The 12,363-nt window shown below is 36.7% G+C and overlaps 1 protein-coding gene across 3 annotated transcripts in view; it reads left to right on the forward strand.

Moving 5' to 3' along the window:
* The window catches only part of nf1a (neurofibromin 1a), a 130,867-nt gene that overhangs the window by 21,517 nt on the left and 96,987 nt on the right, over positions 1–12,363 (forward strand). For all 3 annotated transcript variants that reach the window (XM_073818490.1, XM_073818491.1, XM_073818492.1), the window contains exons 16-30: positions 257–380; positions 483–729; positions 1,241–1,314; positions 1,449–1,532; positions 1,619–1,963; positions 3,309–3,448; positions 3,586–3,708; positions 4,908–4,991; positions 5,097–5,213; positions 5,295–5,476; positions 5,561–5,772; positions 6,522–6,683; positions 6,780–6,883; positions 6,962–7,097; positions 10,627–10,689. In XM_073818490.1, the coding sequence (XP_073674591.1) occupies positions 257–380; positions 483–729; positions 1,241–1,314; positions 1,449–1,532; positions 1,619–1,963; positions 3,309–3,448; positions 3,586–3,708; positions 4,908–4,991; positions 5,097–5,213; positions 5,295–5,476; positions 5,561–5,772; positions 6,522–6,683; positions 6,780–6,883; positions 6,962–7,097; positions 10,627–10,689 (2,197 nt within the window). The remainder of the gene's footprint in view (positions 1–256; positions 381–482; positions 730–1,240; positions 1,315–1,448; positions 1,533–1,618; positions 1,964–3,308; positions 3,449–3,585; positions 3,709–4,907; positions 4,992–5,096; positions 5,214–5,294; positions 5,477–5,560; positions 5,773–6,521; positions 6,684–6,779; positions 6,884–6,961; positions 7,098–10,626; positions 10,690–12,363) is intronic.

Raw genomic sequence — 12,363 nt, forward strand, 5'->3', positions numbered from 1 at the left:
CTTTCTGACCCTGCATAAACAGCAATGGTACTTCTACATTCATGGCCCAGTAAGGTAGTAAGAACATTGTTTAAATAGTCCATGTGACTTAACCCTAACCCTAACCATTATGTTATGAAGCTACATGAATACTTTTTGTACAAACAATAATGACTTTGTTTAACAATTTAGAGTTAGATTGTAAGAGTAATTACTGTCCCTTTAAGTAGGAGAGTGCAAAGATTGTCTGACTGTATTCTGTTTACTCTCCTTTCAGCTCCCAAGTCTTATTTCTGATCTGCAAGAAGCTGATTGGACATCAGATGATCAACAGTACAGAGATACTGAAGTGGCTCAGGGAGATTCTTATATGCAGGAACAAGTTTCTCCTGAAGAACAAAGTAAACACACATTATCTCTGAACATGAACATCTAAATGTATCATAAAATCATTCTGGAATCTGTGAGAATGATCCTCTCATTCATGTCTCATTGTTCTGCAGGAGTGTGCCACACAGGGCAGTCTCATTCCTATCAGCAGACAGGCTCAAACTAAGCTGGAGGTGTGTCTGTACACCTTCCTGTGGAGCCCTGACGCAGAGGCTGTGTTGGTGGCCATGTCCTGCTTCCGGCATCTCTGCGAGGAAGCAGACATCCGCTGCAGTGTGGACGAGCTGCCTGTGCACACGGTCCTACCCAATTACAACACCTTCGTAGAGCTCGCCTCTGTCAGCAATATGATGGCTACAGGTTAGTGGTACAACATTCTTTGTGACATGGATAGAGATACTGCATTTTTTCCTCAAATTCAGCTAGTGTTAAGTGCCACAAAAGTGAATATGGACTGATCTTGTGGCGATATTGTTTTTTTTTTTTTAATCATTCATGTATGTATTTTTTTATTTTAGTATGTATTTGTTTATTTATTTGATTTATATTTATTTATTTATTATTGCATTTGATACTAATGTAGCTAAATACATTTATTTTAAATATGTAATTTCATAAACTTTGATAAGTAAATACCAATGTGGCTAAATATTTTTTTTTTGTGGTCTTTTATTTTATGTTATAGAAAATAACATTTTATACTGAAGTGGCAATATAAATGCATATATTTAGTTCAATCATGAATATGGCATTTGATACTTATAATCACTGAAAAAATGAAAAATTATGATTTAGTAGGATGGATTCTAGAAATGTTTTTTTTGTTCTTATTGCAAAATAAAAACAACCTGCAAACTTACTGTGCATTCAGGCCGCAACACACTTCAGAAGAGAGTGATGGCACTGTTAAGGAGAATAAAACACTCTACAGCTGGAAATGTAGAGGTAACTTATGTGATTTTCAGATATAATATGTTTTTTTAGTTAATAATTTCTAATCATCAAGATCCACAGTAGCTTTTTTGTGCAGCATCTCTATTAATTTCAGTTGACTCAAATTTGACCTTTATCAATTTAAGGCATGGGAAGACACACATGCAAAATGGGAGCAAGCTACGAAACAGATACTCAACCACCCGAAAAACAAAGTGGAAGATGGACAGGTACTTAAAAGAACACTAATCAGTCAGGTATATAACTTTTAACTTTTTTTTCTCTTTCTACCAACAATTTTTTTCTCTCTGCTCAGGAGTGGATCAACATGACCGGTTTTTTGTGTGCCCTGGGAGGGGTTTGTCTCCAGCAACGCAGCACCCCTAGCTTAGGCACCTACAGTCCTCCTATGGGCCCCCTAACCGAGCGCAAGGGCTCTATGATCTCTATGGGCTCTTGTGATGTGAACAGTGAGACGTCTCTTAACAGGTTTCTCGAGCGTCTGCTGGGTCTCATGGTCTGTACACATGAGAAGGTGGGTGTGCAGATTCGCACCAACGTCAAAGACCTTGTGGGACTCGAGCTCAGTCCAGCACTCTACCCCATGCTCTTCACCAAGCTACGCAACAGCATCGGACGTTTTTTTGAGACCCAGGGTCCGGTAAGTGATGATAGTAGTGACATGCATCTGTTAGGGTTAGATATTCTGTTAGAAGTAGAGCATTTTATATTTTTTACTTCAGATACAGCGACTTGCGAAAGTATTCATACCCCTTAATTTTTTTCACGTTTTGTTGCAGCCTTATGTTAAACTGCTTAAAATGACTTTTTTTTTTTTCACATCCCTCTACACTCTCTAACCAAAAGAGGCCAGCTCTAGGAAAAGTCATAGTTGTTCCAAACTTCTTCCATTATGGATATTGAAAGCTACATGCTTCTGTGAATCTTCATTGCAGCAGATTTTTTTTTTTTTTTTTTTTTGAAGTCTTCCTCAGATCTGTGCCTTGACGCAATTCTACAGGCACTTCTTTTGACCTCAGGGCATGGTTTTTGCTCTGATATGCATTTTCAGTTTTTAGACCTTTTATTGAGAGGTCTAATAATGAGTGCCTTTCCAAATCATACATCTTTAAATGAATTTGCGACAGGTTTACTCCGTTTGAAGTGTAGTAACATCGATAAGCGATATGAATGCTCCCGAGCTAAATTTCAACTGTCCCAAAAAAAGGGTATGAATACTTATGCAATGGAATGATCTGTAATAAAATTGCAAAGTTGTTACAAACATGTTTTGTGCTTTGTCATTATAATGTATGAAGTGTAGATTGATGTGGGGAAAAAGTTATTTAAACCAGTTTAATATAAGGCTGCAACAACAAAACCTGAAAAATGAAGGGGTATGAATATTTTCGCTAGGCACTGTGTTCGGAGCTGTAATTAAAAAATTAAGTAATACAATTATATTTAAAAGTATTAATGCTTTTTTAAGGTTTATTATTATTTAAATATATTTTGTGTATATTTGTGTGTGTATTTTTTTGTATATTTGAATATTCATTTATAACATTTTAATATTTTATTAAATTAAATATATTCAAGCAACAATATCAGTATAACAATATCTATAATTGTAATCACAACCACAATGCAAAAATGCTCCTAAATTTATGCATTATTTTCTATACAAGAGACTGGCTATTCTAACAACAAATGAGACAAATTACTTACTTTTTGGATAATTTATCAAGCATGTCTTTGAAATAGTTGTCATGTATAGTTTTGGACACAAGGTGGCAAAATACCATCACTGTCAGAATAATCCAGACAATGCAGTCATTTCATATACCATGTAATCAGCAATCATTGATCTGTTTAATCTAAATGATTTTACATGCATTAAACACTGGAATCTTTTCTAAATACTGTATTAAAAAAAAAAAAAAGCATCAGCCCTGTTCTGTTCTGCCAGCTTTTTTCTTAAACTTTTGTCTTATTTTCTTCTGTAGGTTCCCATTACAGACACAAACACATTGTTTGTGGAGCAGACCATCGCCATCATGAAGAACTTGCTTGACAGTCACACTGAAGGAAGCTCAGAGCACCTCGGTCAAGCCAGCATTGAGACCATGATGCTCAACTTGGTTAGGTGAGACTTTGATTTTTTTTTTTAAAGAAGATAGGAAAATGTTATTATAAACACTGGATTTGCATGGAAGAGCATTAAGAAGTTTATTTTTTGTTTGAAGGATTTTTCTTAATGTTTCCTTTTTCTGTTATCCTCAGGTATGTGCGTATTTTAGGGAACATTGTCCACGCCATTCAGATCAAAACCAAGCTGTGCCAGCTAGTGGAGGTGATGATGGAACGGAGGGACGACCTCTCTTTCTGCCAAGAGATGAAATTCAGGTAATCTTACACAAAAAAAAGACAAATCCAAAATACAGTACAACCAGTTATATAGTGAAATATAATTAACATTTCTATAATTGAAATATAATGAAAATAAAAGTTTTTTTTTTTTTTTTTTTTTGTATATACTTCAAAATGTCATTTATTCCTATAATGAAAAAGCTGAATTTTCAGCTTTTGGGTCCTTATGAATTTTTTTTTTATCAACTTTGAAAACATTTGGCTGCTTAAAGTGATAGTTCACCCAAAAATGAAAATTACCCTATGATTTACTCACCCTCAAGCCATCCTCGGTGTATGACTTTCTTCTTTCAGATGACAATCAGAGTTGTATTAGAAAATGTCATGGCTCTTCCAATCCTTATAATGGCAGTGAATGGGTGTTGATGAAGTCCAATAAAGTGCATCCATAGATCATAAAAACTGCTCCATGCAGCTCAGAGGGGTTAATGAAGGCCTTCTGAAGTGAATCGATGTGTTTGTGTAGGAAAAATATCCATATTTAAAACTTTATAAACAGTTATCTCCAGCTTCTGCTAACTGTTGTACATGTGTTCATGGGATAGTAGTGTTCCAACGTTGGCGAATGTGGTGACGAACGCAAAATCGCAGAGGAGAAAGCAAAACAAAACACTGGTCATGAATTAGAAGAACAAAAGTATTTGTAAAGAAAAATGTCAGAGGATTTTGATAAAAGCCAAATTAGATTGGTTTTCCTTTGCTTTAAAAAAAACTTGGTTCTCGTGGGACTAACATTCTTAATAAGCCTACGTCATCTGCTGAAACACCACTCTTGTGTATGTGCTTACGACAGTTAGCGGAAGCTAGAGATAGCGGTTTACAAAGTTATAAATATGGATATTCTTAGTACACAAATGCATCAAATCGTTTCAAACTGCTTTTATTAATCCCAGGTGCTTTTTATGATAGATGGATGCACTTTATTGGACTTCAAACAATCAGCAACCATTCACTGCCATTATAAAGCTTGGAAGAGCCAGCGCATCTTTTTATATAACTCTGATTTGAACTCTGAAGAAAGTCACATACAACTAGGATGGCTTGAGGGTGAGGAAACCAAGTTTTGAGTAAACTATCCCTTTAATTTTTTTTGTGGAAACCGCTATTTGTTTCAGTTTGTTAGGATGATTGAGTTTGTGAATTGTGAGTTTATCCGACTTTGGTGCTTTTCTTAGAAATAAAATGGTGGAGTACCTCACAGACTGGGTGATGGGAACCTCTAATCAAGCAGCAGATGATGACATCAAATGTCTGACCCGGTATGGTCTTTGCACTTTTATTCTGTTTGTAATATCTTTAGTGGCTTAAAGCTTGACAACAACCTTCTTTGTTCTTTATTCTCATGCTGTGAACATGTTGTGCAGGGATCTGGACCAGGCGAGTATGGAGGCAGTAGTGTCTCTGTTGGCTGGACTTCCACTGCAGCCAGAGGAGGGTGATGGTGTTGAACTCATGGAGGCCAAGTCTCAACTCTTCCTGAAGTAGGATCATTTGTCCAACCCCTTTTTTTGTTTTGTCTTTAAACGTCTGTTTGGGTCTTTAATCTCGTTTTCTTCCTTTAGATACTTCACGCTGTTCATGAACCTGTTGAATGACTGTAGCGAGGTCGAGGAAGACGGCCAGCAGGTGGCAGGACGGAAACGTGGGATGTCTAGACGGCTGGCATCTCTGCGCCACTGTACTGTGCTGGCCATGTCTAACTTGCTCAACGCTAACGTCGACAGCGGCCTCATGCACTCCATCGGTGAGAAACGCTGGCATTATCCTGGATTCTTCATGTAGTTAAGTCGTTTCGACTGAGGAAAGTAATTCTGATGTCTTTAAACAGGTCTAGGCTACCATAAGGACCTGCAAACGCGAGCTACATTTATGGAGGTCCTCACTAAGATCCTCCAACAAGGGACAGAGTTCGACACGCTTGCAGAGACTGTGCTTGCAGACCGATTTGAGAGACTCGTTGAGCTGGTCACCATGATGGGAGACCAGGGCGAGCTGCCCATAGCCATGGCATTGGCCAATGTGGTTCCCTGCTCTCAATGGGTGAGAGATATTAAAAGAATAGTTCACAAAAAAGAAAATTCTGATATTAATTACTGACCCAAGTCTGTAAGAACTTTGTTCATCTTTGGAACAAATTAAGATATTTTTTTGATGAAATCCATGAGTTTTCTGACCCTGAATAGACAGGAACACAGCTGACACGTTCAAGGCCCAGAAAAGGCAGTAGGGTCGTTGTTAAAATAGTCTGTGTGTGACGTCAGTGGTTCAACCTTAATTTTATGAAGCTACGAGAATATTTTTTTGTGCACAAAGAAGTAAAAAATAACGACTTAATTTATTTCTTATGAAAATTATGGTTGAACCACTGATGTCACATGGACTATTTTAACAATGTCCTCCTACTTTTCAGGTCCTTGAACATGTCAGTTGTGTTGCTGTCTACGAAGGGTCAGAAAGCTCTTGGATTTCATCCAAAATATCTTAATTTGTGTTCTGAAGATGAACAAAGGTCTTGCAGGTTTGCGACACATTAAAGTAATGACAGAATTTAAATTTTTTTTCACAAATTTATATTTTTTTAATTTAATAAACCTCATGCTGTTCCAAAAGTGGACCCTGAGGAGTCTTTTTATTCATATAGTGGAAATCAATATTTCTACAAAATACACAGAAGAAAGAAAATCAAACACATTTCTAACTTTTTAACTCTGTTTTGCTCAGAGAGTAAAGCATTGGGTATATTGTTAGGCATTAGAAATCTGTTGTGTTCAATGTTCTAATTGTTTCAGGATGAGCTGGCCAGAGTTTTGGTGACACTGTTCGACTCTCGCCATCTGCTGTATCAGCTGCTATGGAACATGTTCTCAAAAGAGGTGGAGCTGGCCGACTCTATGCAGACCCTCTTCAGAGGAAACAGCCTAGCCAGCAAGATTATGACCTTTTGCTTTAAGGTAACTTGGAATGGTCTCAGTCATAGCACATTTAATTTATTTTGGAGATCCCTGAATTTCTGAAAGTGTATTTAAAATCTGGCTATGTGTTTGCAGGTGTATGGTGCTGCATATCTGCAAAAGCTTCTGGAGCCGCTGTTGAAAGGAATCATCACCACACCAGAGTGGCAGCAGATCAGTTTTGAAGTGGACCCTACCAGGCATGTTTACTTAGTTAAACTGAGTTTCTATCATTGTCATTCTGCAGACACGTTTAACTTCTCTCGCCTTCTCTTTAGGCTCGAACCAACGGAGAACCTGGAAGAGAACCAGAAGAACCTGCTGCAGATCACAGACCGCTTCTTCCTGGCCATCATCAACTCTTCAAACGAATTTCCTCCACAGCTGCGCAGCGTGTGCCACTGTCTATATCAGGTATGCTCACTGCCTAATGCAAGTCTGCTTTTTTATTTTATTTTTATTACCACTGTTACTGCATCCTCTGAATGACTGCATTGTGGCTGTCTTTCTTGCTTGGGCATCCACTGATGAGTCTTCCAGTCACTTCTAACAAGAGAACCTGCTCTTATCCTCTCTCACGCCACTGCTCACCTCTGTCTGTCTGTGTGTGAATATATCAGACAGTTTAAAGGTCCCAATTATATTTAGATACACACTTGAGATGAATTCAAAAGTCTGGGGTTAATAGGATTTTTCAGATGTTTTTGAAAGAAGTCTCTTTGACTAAAAATACAGTAAAAACAGTAATATTGTAAAATATTTTCACTGTTTAATCCAGTGGTTCTCAATCCTGGTCCTAGGGGACCCCTGCTCTGCACATTTTGCACGTCTCCCTTATTTAACACACCTGTTGAGATCATCAGCTCGTTAGGAGAGAGAGATACATAAACTGAACTAATGAGCTGATGATTTCAATCAGGTTTGTTAAATAAGGGAGACATGCAAAATGTGCAGAGCAGGGGTCCCTCAGGACAAGGATTGAGAACCACTGGTTTCTATTTTAAAATGTAATTTATTCATAGCTGAATTTTCAGAAGCAGTCCAGTTTTAACTGTCAGTAACATGATCCTTCAGAAATCATTTAAGCATGTTGATTTGGTGCTCAACAGTCATTTCTTATTATTTTCTGTTGTGCTGCTTAATATTTTTGTGGAAACCATCAAACAGTTTTTCTCAGGCTTTTGATCAATTTTATGGATACTTGCTAAATAAAAGCATTTATTTCTTTAAAGGGTACCCCAGGTATGAAGGCTTAATATAACATAAATGATGTATTTTACTGAAATGTGTAATTTAAAACACATGAAAGATTTATGTTATTAAAAAAAAATGGTATTTTGATGACGTGAAATGTTTGCACTTGTTGGCCGACTGGTGCTACCTGTTGCTTGCTTAACCGCACAACTCTGAATACACAACTTGAAAAATAAAATACTGATACGATGCCACTTTGATTTGTAATTTTCAGTTGAAGGGTAACAAGAGAAGCAATGTAAGTCTTCATTGCTTTCCTAGCAATAAGGAAAGGAGAAAGTAAAGCATTTGTCCTGTGGACAAATAAAAATTCTTAAAGACCTGCATCTTTGTTCTCTCCACTTTAGCTCTGATGGCTTTAAGGCTTTTAGTAGACCACAGGTACAGAAAGAGCTTACAAATGGCAGAGATTAGAAATGTTGGATTCTGGCAGTAAACATGCTGACGCTTGTCATGACGCCGCAGCCACTGAAGGAGTTTCTCAGCGTGGATTTCCCTCTATCCGGGGCATTTAGATTGTGGCGAAAAATCAATGGGTTGGCAATTGCTACGCTTTTATCCATCGCCATTTGTAAGCTGTTTCAGTATCTGTGGTCATCCTATCAGCATATTATTTTCCGAGTTGTGTATTCAAGTTGTTGCAGTTAAAATAGCAAGAGGTAGCGGCAGTAGCTCACTGAAAGCAACCATTTCACGTCATAGAAATAATGGAAATAATAACGTAAATCTTTCATGGGTTCATGAGTTTTATACATCATCCGAAAGCTGAACAAATAAGCTTTCCAATGATGTATTTTGGCCGAGATACAACTATTTGAAAATCTGGAATCTGAGGGTGCAAAAAAATCCAAGTACTGCTCACTGCAGAGCCAAATGGCCTCCAGCTCCACCTCTCTGGATGTCCAGCTCCACCTCTGTGTGGACAAATGGGTGGAGTTATGTTTAGGGATAGGGTAAGGGGTAGGGTTAGGGTGTGGTTAGGTGTCTATCTCCACCCATTACCTCCAACGAGGGGGAGCTGGAGCTCCAGCTACTCCCAAATGGCTCTGCAGCGAGCACCCTCTCAAAAAAATCAATATATTGAAAAAATCTCCTTTAAAGTTGTCCAAATGAAGTTCTTAGCAATGCATATTACTAATCAAAAATTAAGTTTTGATATATTTACAGTTGGAAATTGACAAAATATCTTCATGGAACATGATCTTCACTTAATATCCTAATGATTTTGGCATAAAAGAAAAAATCTATACTTTTGACCCATTCAATGTTTTGATGGCTATTGCTACAAAAATATCAGTGCAACTTGTGACTGTTTTTTTGGTTTAGGGTCACATTTTAGTATAAGCCATATAAGTCTTAAAACCCAGGGTTCCCTTAAACAAAATTTGAAATCTTATTATTAAGTCTTGTTTTTGTAATGTCATTATTTTAGTGAACCCAAAGGGGATATGTAAGAATGTTTAAAATGTTACTGTTGTCATAAAATTTGTGTTTGAATGGCAAAATGGTATTGTGGCATTATAACATTTTCAGTTAAATCATATTAAAACCTGATCTTAATACTGACTTGAATTAAATATTATTTTAAAGGTTTTAAGTAGTGAGGTTAATGTATCAGAAAATTTGCTGCTCTACTTGCTACAACAGACATTACAGATTCAGTTTGAAACACATTTAAATAGTGATTGAAGCTGCTTCGCAAAAGTTTGTCTCTATTCTTTCAGCTGCAATAAACCGTATATTTATCACACATGGTACATTTAACAGTGTATTCAGCCCACAGTTCAACTCACTTCCACCTGAGTGTTCAAATTTTAATTTTAATTTTGCTCCTTTCCATTATTACTAGGGGGTGTTTATGCAAATGGTAGTGTATCATCCTTTTACTGAAATAAAAGTACCACCTACTGTCTTTCTCACATCTCTGATGTGACTATACTCTGTCAAGGGCACCATCTTGTGGAGGATGAAGCGTAAAGTTGTTTTTTGAAGCATAGAATAGAAAGCTTTGATTGACAAAACACCTTTTCTCTTCTTCTTTCTTAATTACATGTGGTTTTGTTTTCTTTCATATTGTCGTTTCCTTTCATGGGCTTTCTTGTCTTGTTTGTAATCACGAGGATTGGGTTGTGAATGTTTAGCTTATGATTTCCCATAAAATTTAAATGATAGGTTTGTGGCATGTTAGTTAGCTATGCTAGTGGACTCTTAAAAGCTTCAGTTTAATAGATACACAGTCTTTGCTTTCTGGAAAATCAGACTGAAAAAATAGATGAATCATCCTACCTAAATGCAGTCTTCCTGTACACTTCTTTCTATCTTCTGCATGGTTCACTTTTGTCCTCATACATGCAACGCACACTTTCTGGTCTTTAATTTCCGGCAGCTAGCGTTAACTTATCGCTAACATCTTTACACTCTTAATATATATACACACTTTGTTTGCTTGGGCCGAGAGCTCTCTCTCTTCACCACTGTTTACTGCTTTTGCTTTACTTTCTGCTTGGAGAGCTTCAGCTGGTGTTTCTTAATCACTGAAATGAACCTGAATGAAATTGTTGGTAGATCAGCTCTCAGGAAGGCAGTGGTTGTGTTGTCTGCTCCTTCATTGTGTTTGAATGCACTGTGGCTGTGCTGAGTGCAGTTGTGTAGCTGCTGTGACCTCTCTGTGCTCATCTCTGCCCTGTAGGCTACTTGCCACTCCCTTCTGAATAAAGCCACTGTTAAAGAAAAAAAGGAAAACAAAAAATCCGTAAGTGTTTTAGCATTTTATTTTTTCTTTAGCTGCCATTTATTATTAGTTTGGGTTTACTCATACCATAAATGCAACATGTTTTATGGTTTGTTTGTGTTTTATTTGTTTAATTTTGAATTTGTTCATTTTTTTTTTTTTTTTTTTTTTTTTTCTCATGTTTTTGGATTTGTTTTTTGCCAGAACATGTTCAGAAACACCTGTGTAAGCAGTGTTTGCAATGTGTAGGGTTTTCATATGAAGACACCTCCATTTCTATCACAGTATACTGTGGAAAGCGAGCAGCTAAACACAAAATATTTGTATCACCCTTTTTTCTTTGATTTTCAACTGTTGTGGACTGGGTCAGTGGTGGCGGGCAGTTTGGATCAGTTCAGCTTTTCTGTGTCTTGCGGTAAAGCAGAAGACTTCTTTGTGTGGGTTTAAGGTCTATTCTAACATGAAGACACAAATATATGCAGACCTTCAGCCTGGTACTGACTTGGTCTGTCTTCTGAGAGTGTATAAACTTGAAACACTTCTAAGTTAAAATTAGAAAATGTTAGGAATCTGGAAGAGAAAACTTTTAATGAAGGTGTTGAGTGATTTGCATGCTTTAAATACGATCTAATGAACATGTTGGCACTACTCTGGCTTCTGTCATGTGGGTCTCTGGGTCATCTTCAAAACAATGGTTGTGCATGTTTTCAATTTCAGAAACCATTGGTGCATATGCATGCTTAATGTACATAATGGTGTGAAATGTCTAATTATTCCCACCTTTAATTTTCTGTCTGTTTGTTTTTCCTCATTTCCTTTCTCTTGGCGTTTGCCAGGACCAAAGCGTGGTCTATTTTAATTGTATTTTTAATTGATTATTAATGTGTGTTTGCATATTAAAACGTTGGTTACTATAAAATATATATATATGAAAACAAAAGAAAAATGTGTTTACACATTGCACATTTTAGATTTTGAAATTGTTAGATGTAAAATTGGTAGGGATGTAACAATATCAGAATCTCAAGATGCACTAATATCACGATATAAAGTCCATGATACAATATTTAAAAGTAAAGACAGATGAAGACTTTGGGGGAAAAATTAAAGTTTTGTACATTTTAAAATTAAGTTCTTCCATCTAATGCACTTTGAGAGTTCAAAATTAAGAGCTCCAACCCATGTTCCTAAGAAAAATGAAGTCAGAGAAAAAGTCAAAGGGGAATTAACCCTCTTTTTTTTGTGGTATACTGACTCAGTTCCAGTTTCCATTCCTATGACAGTAGTAGTCATATATTGTAAAATTGTACAATTGCACTGTAAAATAAGTGAAAATAGTATTTCATAGGTGTATTATTTTTGATTTACACCAGAGTAGGGAAATTACAATACTACTTTCCTAATTTCTACACTTGAAAGAAATATTTTGAACTTGGACTGCAGTAACGTTACGTTACCCATTTAAACCACTAGCATTCAGAAATTCATATACTGCACTTTCATTTCATTTTGATGGAAACCACAGTAGAGCTTTTATTCTGACTGAAGACTCCAGCTTCAGTGAAAACAGGCTTACAAAACGCATCTCACTACAAATCTAGTGAAATGCTGCAATCATGCCGCCTTAAAATAAGGCATAACTGGTGAGTTGCTTTCCCAAACGTGCACTAATCTCACAGTACATGCAATAAATTA

This window comes from Garra rufa, chromosome 14 (genome assembly GCF_049309525.1).
Source record: "Garra rufa chromosome 14, GarRuf1.0, whole genome shotgun sequence".
NCBI classification, from domain to species: Eukaryota; Metazoa; Chordata; class Actinopteri; order Cypriniformes; family Cyprinidae; genus Garra; species Garra rufa.